Source organism: Leptosomus discolor, chromosome 1 (assembly GCF_034619465.1).
Source record: "Leptosomus discolor isolate bLepDis1 chromosome 1, bLepDis1.hap2, whole genome shotgun sequence".
NCBI lineage: Eukaryota > Metazoa > Chordata > Aves > Leptosomiformes > Leptosomidae > Leptosomus > Leptosomus discolor.
Window position 1 is genome coordinate 207,827,536 of NC_141391.1, and position 22,199 is coordinate 207,849,734.

A 22,199-nucleotide genomic window follows, 5' to 3' on the forward strand; every position below is an offset into this window, starting at 1 on the left:
CAATACCAGGATATCAAAGGATTCAAGTGAAACAGAGATGCTGATTTATTTCCTGTATCTGAGCACTCTGTGGATATGATGGCAGATCAAAAAATGAATAACAAGAGACCCTACAGACAGGCATTCTCATTAAGAAGAGAGTATAAGACAAAAGAAGGGGTGGGATGGACGGACATACAAACCCCTCATGGAAAAAGGCTGCAAAACAATGCATGAAAGGATCAGTATTCAAAAGTGGGATATATAGGAACTGAAAAACATTTAAGACAGTTAAGTGGAAAGATCAAAGCTACCAAGCAGTCTGGGAAAAAAACAACAAACAAAATAGATGACAGGGAAAACATGGGGGTATTTTGTTTGGTTTTGTTCTGTTTTTTCTAAAACTGCATTCAGTTCAATATATTACCTGCTGAACAGATACAAACCAGCTTGTCTACTGGGAAATTTTTTGATAAATCTGCCTTTTGCAGATACCAGCCGACCTCTCCCCAGCTGACAAGCTTTAGCAAGTAACACATAGCATGTAACTCCCAGGGACATCCACACTTACCACAGATATTTTCAAACATTACTGCGTGTCTTTTTCTCCATGTGAAATAGCTCAGAACTCTTTTCATTTTATTGGTGAAGCAACAGGGAAGAAAACAAGTAAATCCAAGGCAAAGACATGGCCAGAAGCTTTAATCTCAATTCCCCACTACTAGAGCACCAGAATATTCTTTTCCCCTTTCCTTTGTGCAATCAACTCCAAGTCCTCAAATTTGCTCTTTAACTTGATATTAGTTGTTTTGCTATATGCCATTTAAACTACAGGTCAAATAGGGCACAAATTCTTAAAGCGTGAATTCTCATAAACAGCTTATCACTTAAACTCCTTCAAAAGGCACACACAGCTAATGCAATTCATTCTGAAGTCTACGGCACTGCAAGAGAAAAATCTTGATTTCACAGGCAATGTATAAATTGATGACTGTTTCAAACTCCCTTCTGTAGATCCATCAATCCCTCTCTATACATCTAAATATATCTCCATCCCCTGAGAGGTAAAAAGGATATAAATCCAAAATCCCATGTCAATCATACCTTCAGCAAGTGTAGGAGGTTATTTAAATGCAAATAAAACATTTCAATTGATTCTGCTTCTTTTAGGAAAGGAAACCCAAACCAACCCCTTCACTGCACTGTCTTAGAATTCACATTACGTGTAATGCTAGCAAAAAAATCAGGCAGCAAAAATGCAGCATAAAAGAAACGTTATAAAGAATTAAAGAGTAATATCTTGTGGCATTAATTTATCTTGATCAGAAAGTACTTATTACTGTTTCTGACAGTCAAGAACTTTTTTTTCTGGTCTGATGTCTTCATACATGTGTGTATATATATATATTTTTATTAGAAATATATTTATGTAAAGATACATGCTTAATTGTTTTTATGACATGATCAAGAAACCAAGCTTCAGTCAACATTTATCAGATGCTACTTGGAACAAAGCACTAATCCACTGAGGAAAGCAATAAGTTTACGTAAATCCTCAGGAAAAGAAACCAAAGAAAGCAGCACTAACTCTGTAATTCAATCTGAAAAACACAAAATCTGTTGTAAATCATCTCATTACTGGAAAATGCAACAACGTAAACAAATCAAAACCAGTAAGTCAATGAAACTTTTCAAAACTTTTTCAAGTTTTAGTCACTAGGTGGCAATAAAACCAAAAAAGTTGAATGGTCTTATAAATGTTATCTTAAAATGGGAAATTTTACACTTCTGGTGGCGGTTGTTGGCGCTTTCTGTGACTGGCATAGATTTCTTATTTCAACTAAACTAGTAAAATACTCTCATGTGCCAAATGACTGAAGAAGCAGGAATACTGAAATCCAAATTTCCTTAAAGAAAAAATTCTGCATGTTGAACACAGAGGTCCCAGCTCCAGGAGGATGAAATTTCATTTTTTCCATACAGAGGCATCCATATTACCAAAACAAGCATTTCCAATAGTTTTACAGCACTCCTAAGAGAAAAGCTGTAAGCAAACCTCCTATCTAAATGTCTTTCTATACCTCCCCAATCTGTAAAAGTGACCACATTCTTATTGATTGTTTAATACAAAATCTACGTAAAAACTCAGATTTTCCCAACTATCCTTACCTGCCACCTCCCTATTCTTCACTCATCCCAATTAGTTTACTAATATCTACCGATGGAACATAGCATGTTTAATCAGAATCTCCTGAAATTACACTTCTAAGCTAAAAAAATCCAAACAAAACCCTAAAAAACCCCTAAAAAGCTACCCTTCCAAAACTTCTGCCATTAAATGAGACCCTGCCTTAAACTGTGCAAATTTTCTGTTTTTAAACATTCAGAAATGTTTATCTTTTATAGATAAACATACAAAATTGAACAAAGCAATAATTCCTAGATTTAAACTTGCTACAGAGACAAAACTTACAAGATCATAATAGCTAAATAAACCAGAAACATCTCTCTGGGAATACTGAAACCTGAGAAAAATGCAGTCGGCTTGTTGAAGACCTAATCAGATACTACTGCTGCTGACTTTCAATCTGCTGAGGTTTGTTGCTATGCTACTTCTACCTCATGGCTAAATCAGCTTGTGACCCAGTTGTATCTATACGTATTAAATGAGCAATAGTGAAATAGATCTGATTTCATCAGGCTTTCGTCTCGTAGCTAAATCCAGCTTTGCTTTTTCTTTTCCTTTTTTTCCTGCTGCTTTAGGCTTGATAAAAGGATTTTAGGGTTAATCCCAAGAATAACTGAATCTTGAATAAGGCCAGCTAGAATCTGTATTTCAGTAGTGAGAAGATATAAATATTTATCAGAACTCATTTAGAGAATAGTAAGAAAGCGATTTGCAAAGTTTTATTCCTATGTAAATCTCAGTACACAGAAATTTCAAGGCAGTTCAAGCAATAAAGGTTTGTAATTTGACATGCCAAAAAATAGTATGCAGTGTTAAAAGTTCAGCATTCGTATCTTGCTACAGAATAACTGTTTTTTACTATCCTATGACTTGCACACAGATAGTCTTCAGGTATACAGTACAGCCCTACATATGCACTCTAGCAAAAAAATAAAAATCTTATTCTAGTACTCAGAAGGAGCACATTGGCATTTCTTAAATTGTATTGCAGGTATAGGATGAAATAAAATTAGGATCATATGCCAATTTGCATTATTGGCATTTCCTGAAATTTAAAATCTATCACATTTCTTTTCATTGTGAAATGCATAGATGTGTTATAGACCAGAGGAAGCAACATTCAACAAGAATAAAACTGTTAGATCACAAAATATCTGCTGAAAAAAAACCCCAAATTAGCATAATATGAGATAAATGTTTGGAAAAAGACCAAATACTGGGCCAAAATCTCTCAGTTAGCTTTGCAAACCTTCCTAACCAATACGATTATTTGGATATAAATCAATGCAAAGCTCCCACTGAGTACATATTACAGTTCAGACCATAAAGTGCAATGCTGTGTTGTGAATCTCAGACTTACAGCAAAGAATGTCAGCGTAGGCTGAAAGATTAATTAGCTTAGCAAGATGAACTCATTTATGGTCATTTCATCATGCTGTGGCTAAGTTAGCATGTATTATTTACTTAAAATCATGTGTTTCTTTCTGACTGAAACTTTCAGTACTGTAAACTTCAGCATCCCCCAGAGAAAGCCGGCTGATCTGAACTACTGCACTACTGCACTACCGTAGTGCCGCAGTCCTGTAGTCTGCACTGTGTGGCACTGCTGCCCAGATATACTCTAGGAGAGAGCCATAACAAGAAGACACTGTCTAGAAAATTATTTTGCAGACTTTTTTTTATTATCACTTGACCGGGGAAATCTTCAGTCAGTCAAATTCAAGTTGTTTAGAACACAAAATGCCCTTGGCTAAAAAGATGAATCTTATAATCCTAGAATATCTCAAGTTGGAAGGGACCCACAGGGATCATCAAGTCCAACTCTCTGATCCTTGCAGGACTACCTAAAACTAAACAATATGACTCAGTGCATCACGCAGACACTCCTTGCACCCTGAAAGGCTTGGTGCTGTGACCACTTCCCTGGGGAGCCTGTTCTACTGACTGACCACCCTCTTGGTGAAGAACCTTTATTTAACATCCAATCTGAACTTCCTCTGACCCAGCTTCATTGCATTTCCTCGCGTCCTATTGCTGGTCACCAGAGATAAAGTTTTGAGTATTAAACCGTTGTCTATAAATTTACTGGATATGTGAGGTTGCTACTCAGGACATCAAAAGCAAGATGAATGTTTATTCAGCGCACCGAATTACAAGGTAGATCCACATTTCAGCATCAGGCCACACAACTGGGGGATGGCAGGGCGCTACAATTTCACCTACATATTCCCATGGCCTGTCCCCTTTGCAGGGCAGAGCAACGTCCCCGGCTGCGCATGGTGCCTGGGGTTCCCGAGCAGTAAGGCGGCTGCGGCAGCACCCTGCTGATGTGTGAGATGCCGCTGGGAAGCACGAGACAGGAGGGAAATGCATAAGTCTCGAGAGCGTGAGACTTGAGAATCCGATGAGTATTTCATTCATGTTTTGCCTAAGAGATCCTTTAGATTCACACCAAACTTACATCTTGCCACATATGTCTTAAAATTTACAGCTACCAAATAGATGACTTCTATAGAAAATATATTTTAAAAAAGGGGGACCATAGAACAAACAGCCCCCACCCTGTCCCAAACCTTATGGACAGCCTGCATTTTCTTTTTTTTCAGTAACATGGTGAGTCATCTTTCCCCAGATGAATCATTAAAGCCAGCCCAGCCCAGCCTCTTCAGAACTGGTAAGGAATGAGTTTATTGTTGAGAGACCATTCACCCACCACAAATTTTTAATTATACCATCACAATGCCCCCTAATAATTGTCTCCTAGTTGGAAAGCTGACTCAGAAATGCACTTTCGGTCTGGCATCTGATATGCCATAACAACTCACAGGATCGATGCTATGCCTGATGAAACGTGGGTCTTTAGTAAGACTTGTGTTTTACTAAAAATTAAGAAGATGGAAATAGCCAACAGATTTATAACCAGTGGAACCAGGAGGTAGAGCTATCACCTCATTTTATATACTACTAAACTACTCATTTTAGGCACTGCTAATATACTGGAGAGCTAGGATTTATTCTGGAAATCACAGATGCCCATGCCATGTGCTGTTAGAAGTCTGACTTCCTGACATTTGACAACTATAAGAGGAGACAATAAAAATCTGTATTGATGCCCCAAGCAATCCCTCAAAACGGGAATGGAGGTGACTTTTCTAGTCATCTGGAATTGTCAGCCGTACTGTACAGTAATACAGTTTCTAGCAACATCCCTGCTCGTGATGTCCTAATGTAGAATTTCAGCTTCTAATTTCCATTCCCTTTGGCTCTTCATGCCAAGTACTCTATTCCCTAGAATTAACACTTTGTGACAGATATAAAATGAAACAGATCTTGTTTTAAGATGTGCCCTAGTCCTTTTCCAACTCTTTCCATTTCTTTTTTCTCTCTTACATACCTTTTGAACATTTTCATTCCACAGCAAAATAAAAGTTAGAGTTACAGATAATAACAAAACAGTAAAAAAAATGGATATATTAAAGCAAACAGTAACACACAAGAAGAAAATAAACATGCAAAAATCCCAAAAGTGTCTGTGGTTGTTTTGTTCTCACTAACTCCCTTTTGCATTCTCAGCTGAGCAGAGGTAGCATGATTCAGCTCATCTCACTTCAGTGATCTTTTAATTGGGAGTCCAGTCCAAGACAGTGGGCTCTCCCTACAGCTAGTGGAGACAGATAAGCACCTCCCTGGACGTAATTTGTCCTCAAGACAGTCAGGATGACTTGTCTTCTGGAGGTGTTTTTCATTTCCCACAAGTAGCTAGGGCTTAAGCAATAATTTATAATACAATAACCCTTTTGGATTCAGGGAAGTTGTATGGGAGACATTATGGGATGCAGGGGAAGAGCATTTCAGGATTGCACAGGACTTACTATGAAATATTTAAGGGAAGGACCAGTTGAGGAAAGGGATGGATTTAGGTGGTTTGGGGACAAGTGGGGGAATATAAAGGGGTAAGGGGAAAAATTGTCAGTCCCATGTAGAGTTTGCTGGTTGGTATGCTTGTCTGACACATCTTGCAGCTCACCAGTGCAGTCTGTCCTGCCTTCTTATTAAACTCCATTTCTACCTCTTCTACTGAGTGAAGGACTCTTTATTCTGTGTATGTGTCTGTGCATGGGTATGTGAGTGCAGCAACTGGAGTCAGACCATGGGTTGCAGGGCCTGTGTGTCCATGGTGCAGCAGCTGGAGAGACAGGAGTGTCAATGTCAAATGTCAGCAACTGGAGCAGGACTATGGGTCACAGGGTCCAATGTGTCCACGGTATCAGCACCTGGAATGAGTGCCAGGTGCTGGTCCTGGGGGTCTCCAGTGACAAAACCCATGTGTGTGTGTGTGTGTGTGATGTCTCTAAGGGTGAGATCACAGTGCAGGGTTGGCTACTGGGACCAAGGGAGAACCCAACAGCTCTGCATGTGTACTTGAGATGGTCTCTACCAGCAACTTGTGTGGGGTTGTGGCCTGAGGGTCTCATATGTCTAGGTACAACAGACAGGGTCAGACTGGGATCTACAAGGCAGATTGAGATCTAGGGGCAGCTGCTGGGCAAATGGAGTGTCTGAGCACAGCTCCTAGAGGGATCCACACAGTATACATGCACACACACACACATATATTTATATATTCTCACCAGCAGACTTCTATCCAGCTCAGCCAGAGAGGGAAGCAGGATGAGGCTGCTGGAGCTACTTGTGTTCACATGAATGCTCTGCATTTGTCTGTGTTACCCCTGTGGCTGGCCTGATAACGTATGTATATACATGAATGTATGTTATGTAGCATATACACGTGCTCTGTGTGCATGTGCCCACTGGGAATACATTTTCAGCCTCACTACTGGTTGGATCTGTGGCACGGAGCTGCAGTAGCCTCTCCTCCCTTGGGGTGTTGAATCTGGCATGATATGCTTTCCCCTAACAGGTAAAATAATATATGTATAAACAAACACATCCCTAAATTCACACAGCTTGGTTTTTATTTTGTAATTCTAAAAGAAAAAAAAAAAAAAAAAGACTCAATCTTCTAAAGGTTTCTCAAGTTTATTTGTAGCTATATAAGGCTCAGTTTAAATGAGAAATCAGGAAAAAAATGTTGAAACGTGCTTTCTTTTTAAATTCCCTAGTGATATATCAGGTATGGCTGGACAGATTTTGAATACAAATGTTGAGTAGCTTCTGTGAGGGATCTCTCTGTCTGTACTTTTATGGAGGCTTACTAGCTTGAGCACAATTCTGAGCTGAACATGGTAACCTGGCTTTTGGAGATGGTCCTGGTGCCAGCTGCAATTCTCAGAGAGAGAAGACTTGACGCCACACTAACATCACTATGGTTTTTGAGTTATATTGGTTTTGCATACTGGTATATTATTTTGACCTAGATATTTTAAAAAAAGAAAAAAAAAGGTAAGCTAGTACCATAGTACCATAGGGACTATTATCAACAGGACAGCAAAGTAACACCTCATTTTCACCTCTTTATCATGGACTATTCTATATATGTCTGTTTTATATAAGAATTTGCTCTTCTGTCTTATTGCATAGACAATATTGTAGGGCTGGTTAAGCTGGATATAACAGGGAATTTTTAAGTACACTAGGGATAAGAGAAAGCCTAACTGTGTACTGAACACATCTGTTGCTAGATGGATATGGCTAAACTGTTAAGTATACACAGAAAAAAGTACTTGATAAATATTCCCTATTTACAAAGATGAATGGTAAAGTATTCGTATCACACAAGGATGATGAAGTACTTTCCAGTCCACTAGTAACTAAGGTGGATGATGAACAGATACTTGGGATAAACATTTAAGTCAGCAGGACAAAATAAAAAGAAAAAACAACCAGACAACCAACCAACCAAAACTTCTATGTATTCTTGATTTAAGGCTAAAAGGAGAAATGAGATACCGTACTCTGACCTCTTGCATACTTACTTACCACTCACATATTACTGGTCCTTAAAATTCCCTTGGTTGCTTCTGTAATAGACCTTAAAAATTACGTTTAGTGGTAGATGTTCACTTAAAGTGCATCTTCCATGAAAGCATTAAATATTGATTTGAAGACAACAAGAATCTTTCCTTGCAATTTGTTGAGATGTATTAACTATTTATGTGCCATTCAAATTTATTTGGCTTCAACTAGTGATTCTTGCAGTGCTTTTATCTAAGTTTTGAGAGTCTATGGACATAAGAGTTTTGCTCAGCAACACACTACTCAGCTGTGATTGAATCAGTTATCAGTCTATTTATTTATGAACTCTAGAAAAGAGAAAAAAAAAGGTCACATTCTGTGAGTTCGAGTTGAAGCCCAGCTTCTCAGATAACTCCCTCAGGACTAGAAGAAGATGCTTTCAAGAACCAAGCAATCAACCATAAACCACTTTTGGTCCTCAGAGAAGACAAATACAATCTTTTTTTGTAAAATCTAAGCCTATCCTTTTTGTGTTAAATTAGTGATACGATCCACATTTATGTAACAGTCTTCAGTCAGAATAAACAAGACATACAGTAAAAATCTGAGTTCAAATACTCATCATTTGCCTTCCAGGAAAGAAAGTGAACCACCAATCCATTCAGATGGAAAGTCGTCTCTAGCTATCTCATTGAAGCTGTACAAGCATTTCTAGTTCATCATGTCAGATAAGACTGCAAGAATACTCTAAGAACGTTGACTCCTACTGGTCCTTCACTTTTCTTTTTCTTGATACAAACTGTGCAATTTGCTTTCCTGAGGATCAAGGTCCCACTGACATCAATTAACCTCATTTCAAAAAATCCAACTACTATAGCATCCTCCCTACCCTAATCTTCTTCTCAACTCCAGCCCCACCTGAAATAATTTATCATAGCGACTCTGATTCCTTTCTTGACTTTCCTTTTAGAGAGGAAGCAAAATGAAATTGTAATTCTGCAAGCAGACAAACATTTCACGATGTTGTTTATACTACTGCAATTCTTGTTTCCATACCTGCTCTCATTAATCCATTGAAAAAGAAAATTCTTTTTAACAATTGCAGGGTTTCCATAGTTCCCAAATTTTCTCCATTGTTATCTGCAGAACACTCATCTTCATTACATTTGCTAAACATGTCCTCCAGATATATTTCCCACACATATATTTCCACAGGTTCATAGCCTAGCTCTACCTGCAATAATTAGCATACCAGAAACTGAATACTAGGTTTTGGTCATAACTTCTTTGAGCTTTATTTAACCCAGCACCTACAGTGCATTTTAAACACATCTGTATGAAAACACATACAACAATTCACTTAGTCCCTGAATAGGGAAGGTGCAAGATAATGACCTTCCATTAAGGAATGCTAATGATTTTCCATTAAGGAACACTCGTATGAAGATGTGTTTCTCTGCAGCTATCATCGTTCCCCCTTTCCTTGAAAATGAGTCATTAAATTTAAGAAAACCTGCAAGGTCATGATACAATTAGATGTATTGTTGTTAACAGAATCACAAAGCTGAACACTCAGCTCTAAAATTGCCTTTATATAGATTTTCATTTGACTATGAAGCCCCTATGCCCAAAGGAATAGTATATATTCCTCACATAGCTATGGTGCTGAGGAGACTGTATGCTTAATTGGAGCTACTGCAACTCACGATCTGAAATGCTCCAGGATTAAATCAGTAAGACAGAAGTTTCTGTAGACCTACAGTTGGAACTTGATTCTCTTATCTGTTTTTAATTTGCCAAATAATGAAAAAGATGACAGGCATCTTTCTATTTTCTCCTTAATATTGTCCATTATGTTGAGGGAGCTGATGGATGCCATTGCAAAGCCTATCTCCATCATCTTTGAAAGGTTGTGGAGGACAGGAGAGGTGCCCAAGGACTGGAGGATAGCCAATATCATACCAGTCTTCAATGAGGGCAAGAAGGAGGATCCAGGAAACTACAGGCCAGTCAGTCTCACCTCTGTCCCTGGAAAGGTGATGGAACAGCTCATTCTGGCTGTTATCTCTAAGCACATGGAGGAAAAGAAGCTTATCAGTAGCAGTCAGCATGGACTCACTAAGGGGAAATCATGCTTGACCAATCTGATAGCCTTCTATGATAAAATGACTGGCTGGGTGGATGAGGGGAGGGCAGTGGATGTGGTCTACCTTGACCTTAGTAAAGCCTTTGACACCGTCTCCCATCACATCCTCATAGGTAAGCTTAGGAAGTGTGGGTTAGATGAGTGGACAGTGAGGTGGGTTGAGAACTGGTTGAAGGACAGAGCTCAGAGAGTTGTGATCAGGGGTGCTGAATCCAGCTGGAGGCCCATGACTAGCGGTGTTCCCCAGGGGTCAGTACTAGGGTCTGTCTTATTCAATATATTCATCAATGATCTAGATGAAGGGACAGAGTGTATCCTCAGCAAATTTGTAGATGATATGAAGCTGAGAGAAGTGGCAGATACAGCAGAAGGCTGTGCTGGCGTTCAGTGAGATCTGGACAGGACAGTGACAGCTGGGTGGAGAGGAACCTGATGAGGTTTAAAAGGGACAAGTGGCAACGGGCACAAACTGGAGCACAGGAAGTTCCGCTTGAATATGAGGAAAAAATTCTTTACTCTGAGGGTGACAGAGCACTGGAACAGGCTGCCCAGGAAGGTGGTGGAGTCTCCTTCTCTGGAGATATTCAAAACCTGTCTGGACATGTTCCTGTGTGACCTGCTCTAGGCAAACCTGCTCTGGCAGGGGAGTTGGACCACATGATCTTTATAGGTCCCTTCCAACGCTTACCAGTCTGTGATTCTGTGATTCTGTGAATGAGAAACTAAGGACCAAAGTAAATTATTAAGTTTGCTGGCAAGCCCTTTCATACTGGGGTCCTTTTCATCTCCTCCTCTAGATCCATCAACAGAACTACTTCAGTGCCAGTATCTCACACTGATATCATGATCATGTTTAATTTCTTCCTCAAATAGTGATGTTACTTAGAAAAACTGAACTTTCTGGGTCAAAATTCAAAAAACCACAAAAAGACTATGTCTTAGCCTATTTGAATATGAAATTTAATTTAAGGTTCACAAAAAACCTTTGGAATGGAAGTAATAAAGCAAACCAACTTAAAGTTATTTTTAAAGAAAATTCTGGAAGTTTTTGCCAATTGAACAGAAGTATACTCATACAAATCTAAAACTTCTAGCAAAGAAAGCATAAGCACAACAGGCTACCTGGCTGCAAAATCTAGCATCCTCCTCCCTTCAATAACACTTCAGGCTAAGGTTTCCACCCATGGTATGTTTGTTAAGTTTTTAAACAAGCTTAAGAAAGTATTTCCCAGAAGGAAGGAATGTTTCCCTGTATCTAAGAGAATATAGGTGCACTCTGAACTGCAGAATACAGGAAGGAATATGCACCAGAAAGTGAAAGGAGTCCTTTGATAAACTGAAAAAGGTCTTTACGAAACTTTTTCTCTGTATTATCATATTCAAATATTTGAACTAGGAAGGCATAAAGACTGTATCAACTTGGAGTATGGGGGGCAAAGCAGACAGGTTTGCAACCACTGAGCTGTGGAAATTATATGATAAACTGCTATTAAAAATCAGTTGAAAAAGGGGTGTATCTTCCACAGATTGCTTCTATCCCAAATAATTCCACAGGCTGGGTGCATAGTTTTTTTCTTTAAAATCAGTTCATCCAGAAATCTTCTTCCCTCTGGTTTTAGTCAATGTGCAGAACCACACAAGATCAGGACGTGAGCTTTCAATTTTCCCAGAGTATGTGTCTATTATACCTAATATGCTCATAACATTAAATTTCCAGTTCCTAAACAGTAAATAGCAGTTTGGATTTTTACAAAGACTAAGTGATTTTAAACAGTCCTATAGCTCCTGACCTTTAACGTCTGTTACGGTAAGGTAGGTTTTTCCTTTGTGCGGTTTTCTGTACCTCTACTGATTTGAAGTAGAAATACATTTCACCTGCAAACTGCAGCCTACCCACAATCATAAACAAATTATACTCTCTGTGTCAACATTTGAAACCAAGTCACTAAATCATAACGTGCTGGGATGGAATTGCTGCCCCTATCATCTACCACTTACTGCTATCAAAGCATATAACCGGATTAGTGGGAAAACAGCTGTATTACTCATACATTTAAGCTCTTTCAAACAGCAGGTTTTCTTTCAGCAACAAAGCACAGCACTTCAGATAAGAAAAATGCAAATCCCAGAGGAAATCATGACATATTAACCCCTGGCAATCTTTACGTGACTTAATAGTTCATTCAACCTTTTTTCATTGGAAAAAATGCAAGAACTGTACTAAATCAGTAGAACTAACACATTTTAACACATCTACTTTTAAGCTTTTTTTTTTTTTTTTTCCCTAGGATTTCTCCATATACCAGGCATGGTTCATTAAATTATCCTGTCACTTTCTAGAAGTGATTGGCATGAGCTTAAATCCGTGTGTCTCAGTTGTGGGCATGAATCATCACACATATGGGTTTTGTGGGACAACATCTTGGCAGAGGTTAGCAGTAAAACAGCTCTCTAGTTAACTCATAACCTCATTACTAAACACTCTATGGTTATTAAAGTTAACAAGCCATAAAACAACTGTTACTTTCTTGGCCAAAACATCCAGGAGGGAAAGAAAAATTGTACATAACTTCCAGTCATTGCTAGTGCTCATTTATCCATCTGCTAATATTGCATTAACTAAAAATTTTCACCTAGTTTTTTGGACTTTTTAATTAGTCAATGATGTCTACTACCAGGATGCTTCAAGAGAAAATGTCCTTAAGCAATAACATGAAATGTATTGAAAATATCTACACTTCTTTCACCTAAAACAAAACGTCTAAGTTGATTATTTTGGGGTTTGGATTTATTAAGAAAGGGTTGGATTCGGACTTGATTTAGACATGCCTTCTTCGTCATGGAATATTCTGTGAAGAATAATGATCCTAGCACCATAGAATCATTTAGGTTGCAAAAGACCTTTAAGATCATTGAGTCTAACTGTAAATCTAACATTGCCAAGTGTTAGGGCAGGGCAATGGGCACAAACTGGAGCAAAGGAAGTTCCGCCTCAACATGAGGAAACACTTCCTTACATTAAGGGTGTCAGAGCACTGGAACAGGCTGCCCAGGGAGGCTGTGGAGTCTCCTTCTCTGGAGATATTCAAAACCCGCCTGGATGCAGTCCTGTGTAACCTGCTCTAGGGGAACCTGCTCTGGCAGGGGGTTGGACTAGATGATCTCCAGAGTTCCCTTCCAGCTCCTACCATTCTGTGATTCTGTGTTTCTGTGAAGTCCACCACTAAACCATGTCACTAAGCACCTCATCTATGCATCTTTTAAATACCTCCAGGGATGGTACTCAATGACTTCCCTGGGCAGCCTGTTCCAGTGTTTGACAACCCTTTCGGTGATGAAATTTTCCTAATATCCAGTCTAAACCTTTCCTGGAACAACTTGAGGCCATTTCCTCTCACCCTATCGCTTGTTACTTGAGAGAAGATACCAATCCCCACCTCACTACAGCCTCCTTTCAGGTAGTTGCAGAGAGCAATAAGGTCTCCCCTCAGCCTCCTCTAGACTGAACAACCCCAGTTCCCTCAGCAGCTCCTCATCAGCCCTGTTCTCCAGAGCCTCCACCAGCCTCGTTGCCCTTCTCTGGACACGCTCCAGCACCTCAATGTCTTTCTTGTAGTGAGGGGCCCAAAACTGCACACAGCATTTGAGGTGCAGCCTCACCAGTGCTGAGTACAGGGGAATGATCACCTCCCTACTCCTGCTGGCCACACTATTTCTGATACAGGCCAGGATGCTGTTGGCCTTCTTGGCCACCTGGGCACACTGATGGCTCATGTTCAGCCAGCTGTCAACTCAACCAACACTACCAGGTCATTTTCTGCTGGGCAGCTTTCCAGTCACTCATCCCCAAGCCTGTAGCGCTGCAGGGGGTTGTTGTGACCCAAGTGCAGGACCCGGCACTTGGCCTTGTTGAACCTCATACCATTGACCTCAGCCCATTGATCCAGCCTGTCCAGATCCCTCTGCAGAGCCTTCTTACCCTTGAGCAGATCAACACTCCTGCTCAACTTGGTGTTGTCTGCAAACTTACTGAGGGTGCACTTGATCCCCTCATCCAGATCATTGATAAAGATAGCTATTAAACAGAACTGACCCTGTTACTGAGTCCTGGGGAACAGTACTTGTGACTGGATGACCTTTTGTGTATCACCGTACCTCTAGATGATCCCCAGATCATTTAGAAAAATGAAAAATTAGATTATTTTAATATTAGACAAGAATTAACGAACCATCTGCCTTTTAACATAGTACATAAGCATAATGAATCATTAAGCTTTTCTCCAAAGGTATAAAAGGAAGAATAAGTGGGAAAAAACTAAGAAATAAAATGAATTTAATATTTGAATACAGACGACATCTCAGACCTTCTAAGAAATCCTCCTAAATGAAAGTCATGTATGTAATGTTCAAAGATCTAACCAAACGATCAGAATAATGCTCATTCTAATGTATTCTGTTTCACTTCAAGTGTAATGTTATCTGTGAAACTTAAAGCAACAACCATGAAAACAGTGCAGCAACTAATACCAGCTTTGCAGTGGATGAATGCTTTATAGGCCTGTGTATATGCACCCCTGATGCTTAACTTTGGTTTGAGGCTTTGATTGGGCTGTGGAGAAACTGAGCAAGCTAAAAAATAAAAGGAATTTTTTTTTAAAAACCCACCAAACTTCTATATTCACTTCTCTCACTTAAAGAATGCTTTGTACCACCATTTGTTTCCTATTTATAGCATATGATTCCCTTTCTGTTAGAGAAATAATATGTCAGGATAATACGTGTCCCACAATTCCAATATGTAAGTCATCTGAACACATGAAAATACAGATTATACAAAAGTAACTGCAATACTGAAAGGATCTAATATGGACTTTTAAATTGTAAGTGCACAACACCAAATAGCATTTTACAAAAGATTTAGAGATGCCATGTTCTATTATGTATATGACTGTGAGGATGAATGCAGCACAACCAAAAAGTCCTCTTCGGTTCTGCAGCCAAATATCTGATAAGTGCCTCTAAAGTTCATTCAAAGAAGAAATGTCCCCACATACTGTAAGTTACAAACCACCGGAAAAATATACTGCAGAAAATATTCAAAGACTTCTAGTCCTTTTTCGACACAAATCCCACCCTTTGGGCCTCACTAGAAAAACACTAAACCATATCTAATAAAATACTCTGAGCCTAAGGAAGGTTTAGCATTAAGATACACTATTTACGGTCAGCTGAGAGCAAATGAAGGAAAGAGTTTGGAAAGCTGTGTAAATCCGGTGGCAGTGGAGGTCCAGTTTTTCCAAAAGTGAAAGCTGGCACAGCTCCACCGAACACAGTAATCAATTGCCAGCAGTATAGGATTACAACCTTTTTTTGAAAAAAAAAAACAACAACCAAACAATAACTGAACATAACAACAAGATTTCAGCTCTCTAATGTCATTACAGAAAAGCTCATTTCCTTTCATAATAATAATAAAAACATTAGTTGCTTTTTTTCATTGCAATTTAGACTAAAGAAAATGGTCTAATCCACTATTAAAAACTTTAACAAACGAAATGCCATTGCAAATAAAAGCTTCTCTCTAGTACTTGGAGAAAGGTCTAGCTAGACTGACAGCAAACGATGAAGCAGTAAGTGGTGTTCAAAGAGATTTCTGATATTGATATTTCACGTCTTTCTCCCTGCAGGCCGGCTACAACACATCTGTAGACATTGCAAATTGTCTCCAAAGTCATTCCAGTTACTCACCATGCAGGCTGTCTCTTGTCATTAAGACTATGTCAATATTCCCATCCTAAATCCTTAGAATCAAACCTCTACAGTTCAACAGTTAATAAAAAACAAAAAAGCCTTGCCCAAGGCTAGATCATGACACCCAAGGTATCAGCCTTGAAAACTGAAAGTTGCCCATGTCATCTTCCCTCTCCCCAAATCTGTTTTATTTTGCCTTCAGCTTTCTTGAAACCCAGGAATTTGCACATTAAATTCCAGGCAAGTATTAGAAAGACTAATATGCCATTCAAAAAAAAAAAAACCAAAAAAAACCAAACCAATTTTAAAGATCTATTTAAAAACTCTGTTATATAGAATCAGAAGTTTTAAGTCTGGTAGTCAAGTTTGAAGTGTAGTAATTATAGGCAGTACTAAAGTTTCAGATCATGTTCTGAAAGATCTGAGCTGCTGAAAAGCCAGCCTTGAAAAACCCAGCACCACCTTAATTTGAAAAACCTTACAATCCTACCCTGCTCCTAAATATCCTCTGACCTGCACATCACATCTGCTGCCTCTGTAAGCATAAATTATGTGCATTTTTAAGTTCCTTCATGGATTCTCCCCTCTATTATATTACTTATTACGGGACAAAATTGCTTTGCTAACCATCAAGTTGTTAACTGTAGAACTTGTCAGCAGTTTGGTCAGAACTTTGGCAGGTCAGACATATGGCTGTACTTCTGTCACCATGCATCAATTAACACAAGCAACCCAAATATCTGCTGTGTGGAAGAAGGAACTTTCCCCTACCTCGTCCGCATCATTTTATTGCATACCACAATATAAAACCTGCGAACCAACAATTATTTCAGGAGAATTTGCATATACCAGTCAAATAGAAGTCATGTTACACAGACCAGAGCGATATATTGGAAAGGAGAATCTGGCTATACAGAAGTTTGTTTAAATGACTTTTGCCCTTCACTCAAATGTATAGAGAGCAACAAAACCAGAACTGTCATTCCGTTTTACATGAAAACACTAAGACAAATGTATTATTTTGCAATATATTTTAAGTATCTTAGAGCTTAACATTTGAGTATCTCATACTGGCACTAAAAATAGTCTGCTCATGGGTTTGTTGACAATGCAAATTTTGTGGAAAGAACAGATACTCACTGAAACTACATTCACAAAGTCATCGTCAGACAAGGTCTCTAGCATCTCAATGACTGAGGTGCGGATCAGCTTCAATGTCAATCCACTGACACTCCCACTCCTAACAGAAATCCAAAAGATAATAGAAAAGTTGAATTTAATAAATTTTATTTAAAATGTACAAAGAAAATACAAAGCACTCTCACCAACTTTCACACTAAAATTGTCAATTATTCTCCTGAACCAACTCATCATTAGTGTCATTACATTATTACAGTTAAAAATTTAGTCCAAAACTGGTATTCAATGCCCCAGTCCTGTGGCTCAGATGAAGTCATAATGGCACATCATTTCCTCATTTTCATTTCAAGAAATCTGAGAGAGTTCACCACCTTCAGCCAATGCACTATCTAAACATTTTATACTCCTACACACAGATTTACAGCTTTAGATTTTCAGATACCCAAATGACAGCTTGTTTGATTCAAGATAAAAGCTAAGCTGAAGTAAAGAAATAACAAATGTTGATAAAACTCACTGCTGATATGAAAGCACTTCACCACATTCAAAAGCATCAAATGCAAATTGTCTTACTGAGAATTTTTCCAGCATAAAGCAATCTGTTTGACACATCAGGTTCAACATTTCCGTCAGTCCCTCAACATTAGGTAAACAAAGGAAGTCTTGCCAAGGCAAAGAGAGTTTTTATTAATTTCTTTGCTCACTTTCTATTAATGTTTTATAGTAACCAAGCTTTGCAATTTTAAAATATGTACAGTAAAACATGTGAAGTCTGCACAGACTCTCATCTTCCAGGCTCATGAAATCATGATTAAATCTACAGTAACGGTTCTAGTAATTTGTTTTTAGGTTTGTGCTTTATAACAAATCTTTGCATGCACATGAGAAATTTTTAACTCATTACTTCAGCAATTAAGAAGCTGAAAGGAGAATAGTGAAGTGATTAAAAAAACCCACACCCTTGTCTCCAGTTTAAATAACTTTCAGGTTTGGTTTGGGATTTTTTGAACTACTTATTTTGTTCACAAGATTTTTGACCCTTGCATATAAGGACTTCTTAGTCCTCTCTCCATTTTTCATACAGAGATTTGTTCAATATATCTAAGTACTTCTATCCCTCTAATGCAAATATCCAGACATTAAACACTTACGCATCAACTAAAATAAGCATGTCTTTGGGAGATGCAGCTCCTTGGATATACCTGAAATAAATAAAGGGTATGACATGAATTTGAAAACCAACACATTTGTTGCGTGTGATTGAAGACACTCTGAGATCTCTAAACTAAATCTGACTGAATCAACGGAACTCTCCTGCTGTAGCTACTAGAAAACCATGTGGTATAATTTTCTCTCTTGCTGTATCTTCTAGGAAAACCAAGGTCTAAACCACATTAGGAAAGTCTGGAAGTAGCATATAGCAATCAAAATTCATTATTATCAGATGTTGATAAGTGAAAAACATGAACGCTATATAAGAGCTAAAGATCTTGATGACAGACGAGTTATTACATCAGCCCAGCTTAGGGAAAAACACTTTGTCCTTTGAAAGAATATCTTATCTTAAACTAGTACAAATCCTAGTATCCATGCGCATTATGTCTTGAGAGGCTTGCAGAAAAAAATACTAAGGAACAATCCCACTGTTCCCTATCTTTTACCAATCTAGTATTTTTTTTTTTGCTGGTCTAAACCACTGAGACATATTTGCAAATGGTTGCAAAAGTCCAGAAGAATGGCTCAGTCTAATAATCTGAGTTACATTTAATTTTGAGACAAAATAAAAGTTTTTAATTGCCTTACACCTATTTGATAGTTAACCTCCTATGAAAACATCCATGTAATGCAATGGTATGATGCACTACAGTGGATATTGCATAATAAGTAGTATGATTTGAAAACTGTTTATTCAGCATAACTAACTGTTTTTTTTTAAAAACAGAAAATAGCAATATCTAAAAGTAAGGATTATTATATATAAATAATCAGAAAAATTTGTCTTTCCAACCATATCTAGAAAGTAACGTATATACATCAGTCCTTTAAAGCAAGCTTACCATGGTCTTCTGCGAACATCATACAGATCTATTTTGTTTGGAGTTCGACTTTTATCTACCCATGGGGAAGCTAAAAAGGAAAAAAAAAAGTATAGAATGAATTAAAAACTTTAAGTATTTTAAATACAATATGATGAATCAATATCACAGACTGCACTATATAAATATCAACATTTAGTAAGGATAAAAAATGTCTGTATTTGTGTAATTTCTTTTTGAAGTATCTATATATCCCTATATATATGAGCATATAATACAATGTAATAAAACTATATAGACATAAAAAACTTAAAGAGCCAAGTTGTGTTGCAGAAACTGTTACTGACTATAATTGACCAGAATTGGTCAATGGCACCAGAATTTCAACCAAAGTACTTTAGAATATGAAATAACTTTTTTGGACAAGAAAGTAATTAATTTTAAAAATAGTTGTAAGTCAATTAATGTTGTGTACAGTATTATTGTATACAATATAAATATGTATATATATATAATTTTATATATATATATATATTATTGTATACAATAATACTGTACTGATCTAAAGCTCACTTATATATCTAAAAAATTACACACTGACTCAGGAGAGCTTTACCTAAAAATGCAAATCAAAAAAAGTAACACGAATGTGTCCTATTTCCTGAAAATAAGATAAAATGGAAATATTTGTGTCTGTGCAAAGAAAATGCTAAGATTAATAACCTTTTGCAAGCATTTAATGTAAGCTTTACCATAATTTTCAGCAAGTGTAGGAACCTTACTGAAAAACAAAATGAGCCTTTCAAAACCATGTGACAGCTTAACGAACAGAAATAAAAATGTGAAAATTTACATGAAATGACATAATGTTCTGCAATTTGCTCTCTCACTGTATGCCAACAGCATTGGGTGAGCTATTTCTTGAGGTTAATCATTTTTCTGTCTAGGAAACAAAGAAAGATGTAGGCAACTCCAGGATTCTTCCTGAAAAAAAACATTAAGCTAAGACAAATAGGAAGAATTATTATATCTCTACCCATGAACATAAAAGAAGCGACCAGGTTAGAGTAGCTGCCTATTTTTGATTTTACTAAATGAACCCTTTCTTAAGTGACCATAACCTGAGCTGGCACATCAGTTACCATAACTTTTATTTAAAGCATAACCCACAGGACATTTACCAGTATACAGTTATTAGTTACAGAAAACACTGCATATTGTTGCACACCGGAAGAACCTCAAACTCTTTACCAGTAGTGTCCGTAATCTCAGACTAGACCACCTGACAGGACCTTTACAAGCTGAAGGGATAATGGTCTTTGAAATTTACAGAACTGAGAGAACAGAATTTTTGAGACTGGTATATGTCAAATTTGTAACTTAGGTACGCACAGGTTGAATTCATCAGAATTTTATGAGCCTGAAGCCACGGTTAGCACATGTTCAATTATGGACTGTTTGTGTCTGTCCAGACTAACCTAATCATTGGAATTCCATCTGAAAATCCATCCTTGAAATACACTCCCTGAGACTTGCAAAATCTGCATTCAATGTACTCCTCTCAGTTTGTGTTACGAATGGTTTAGGTAAAATAGCAAATACATATCAAGGTACTGACCAACACTGCTATATCTTTGCCCAAACTTTCAGTCTTTCCACTGATGTCAAACAAAAGGCTATCAGATCTGTCCCTCTTAATCAAGACATACCTTGGACAGTCTTCATAAACAGGGAATTATCTGAATATATGCATCTGCATTTATTTCAAAACAACAGATAAAATCTACCTTACACTGCTAGTGTGACAATAACACTTAGCAATTTCCTCTAAGAAGTGAATTATTTTTTGTAATGTTATTTTTTTTTCATATAAAAGATAGGTACAACTCCTTAACTGCATTCTCCAAAGCAAACAGATGGTGGTTCAAAGAGAATTTGAATGCAGGAGCTGAAGAAGAGTGCTTCTAACATAGTCACATTCTGCCATAACAGTGGATACTGACATAGGTATTCACTTAAAATTGAATCAATTTTCTGAAGGCTTACAAAATAACAGCCTAGCTCCTTAGCTAACACAAATTATCTACTAAAATCCATCCCACGAACATTTAGCTACAATTTAGCTGATATCATAACCTTGAGGAAGATGACAGTGTAACTTACATCACATACTGTTTTGAACTACAGTCTAATTTTTCTAAGTTCTGAACCCAAGTTTACAGAAATATTGGTTAAGATTACATTTTGTCTGTGCACCAAAAGACAATACAAGAAACAATTCAGCTACATTTTTCTGCAAAATTTGAGAGCTACAAATACATGTTAATGTAATACCACCAGACAGGTAAGCACATTGCTTCCCTGAGGTCAATACCAGTTGCCTAGACAGGACACACCTCAGAACTGGGCCCTTTAGACAAAACGTAGTGTGGCAAATCTTTCAGGAACATGATGAGGAAAAATTAATACTAAAAAAATTATTAGGAAACACCAAAAAACAAAATTTGAAATTACTGAAACTTTCCTTAATATTTCCAAAAGCACCAAAAGGCTCTGTACAACAGAGTTTGTTGTTTTTTTTTTTTTTTTTTTTAACTGTAATACAAATCAGAACAATTTTTTTTTTTTTCTTTTCTTCCCTCTCTTTATAGAGAGAATGCTCAAAACTTCTGGTTGAAACAGAGTAAAATTAAGGATTTGAAGACAGATCCTTCCAAATTGCTCTTCAGAGGAGGTCATTCTGTTAAGACTTGAGCAACTAAGCCTGGCACTCAGTTTTTCAGTAATTTTCTGGATTGCAACAAAGTTCAAACTGTCCCTGTCTACATCTATATTAGTAAGGTAAAAAGCACAACGGAAAGGAAGACATTCACCAGAACTAGATTAAGAACTATTACAATGGTCCAGTTACACACAAAGGAAACAGAATAAACCACTCAGCACACTACTTACAGCCTATCTAACACTTTTGGAGATCACTGTGAATGGAGAACTTACACTTTTTAATTTTGGGAGACAGACTGAGTGGCGAATGCAACGGCTA

The 22,199-nt window shown here is 37.6% G+C and overlaps 1 protein-coding gene across 5 annotated transcripts in view; it reads right to left on the bottom strand.

Moving 5' to 3' along the window:
- CACNA2D1 (calcium voltage-gated channel auxiliary subunit alpha2delta 1) overlaps positions 1-22,199 on the bottom strand; it is a 428,163-nt gene that overhangs the window by 93,893 nt on the left and 312,071 nt on the right. For all 5 annotated transcript variants that reach the window (XM_086474480.1, XM_086474471.1, XM_086474465.1 and 2 more), the window contains exons 8-10: positions 19,178-19,247; positions 18,272-18,322; positions 17,121-17,220 (exon numbers count right to left, since the gene is read on the bottom strand). In XM_086474480.1, the coding sequence (XP_086330606.1) occupies positions 17,121-17,220; positions 18,272-18,322; positions 19,178-19,247 (221 nt within the window). The remainder of the gene's footprint in view (positions 1-17,120; positions 17,221-18,271; positions 18,323-19,177; positions 19,248-22,199) is intronic.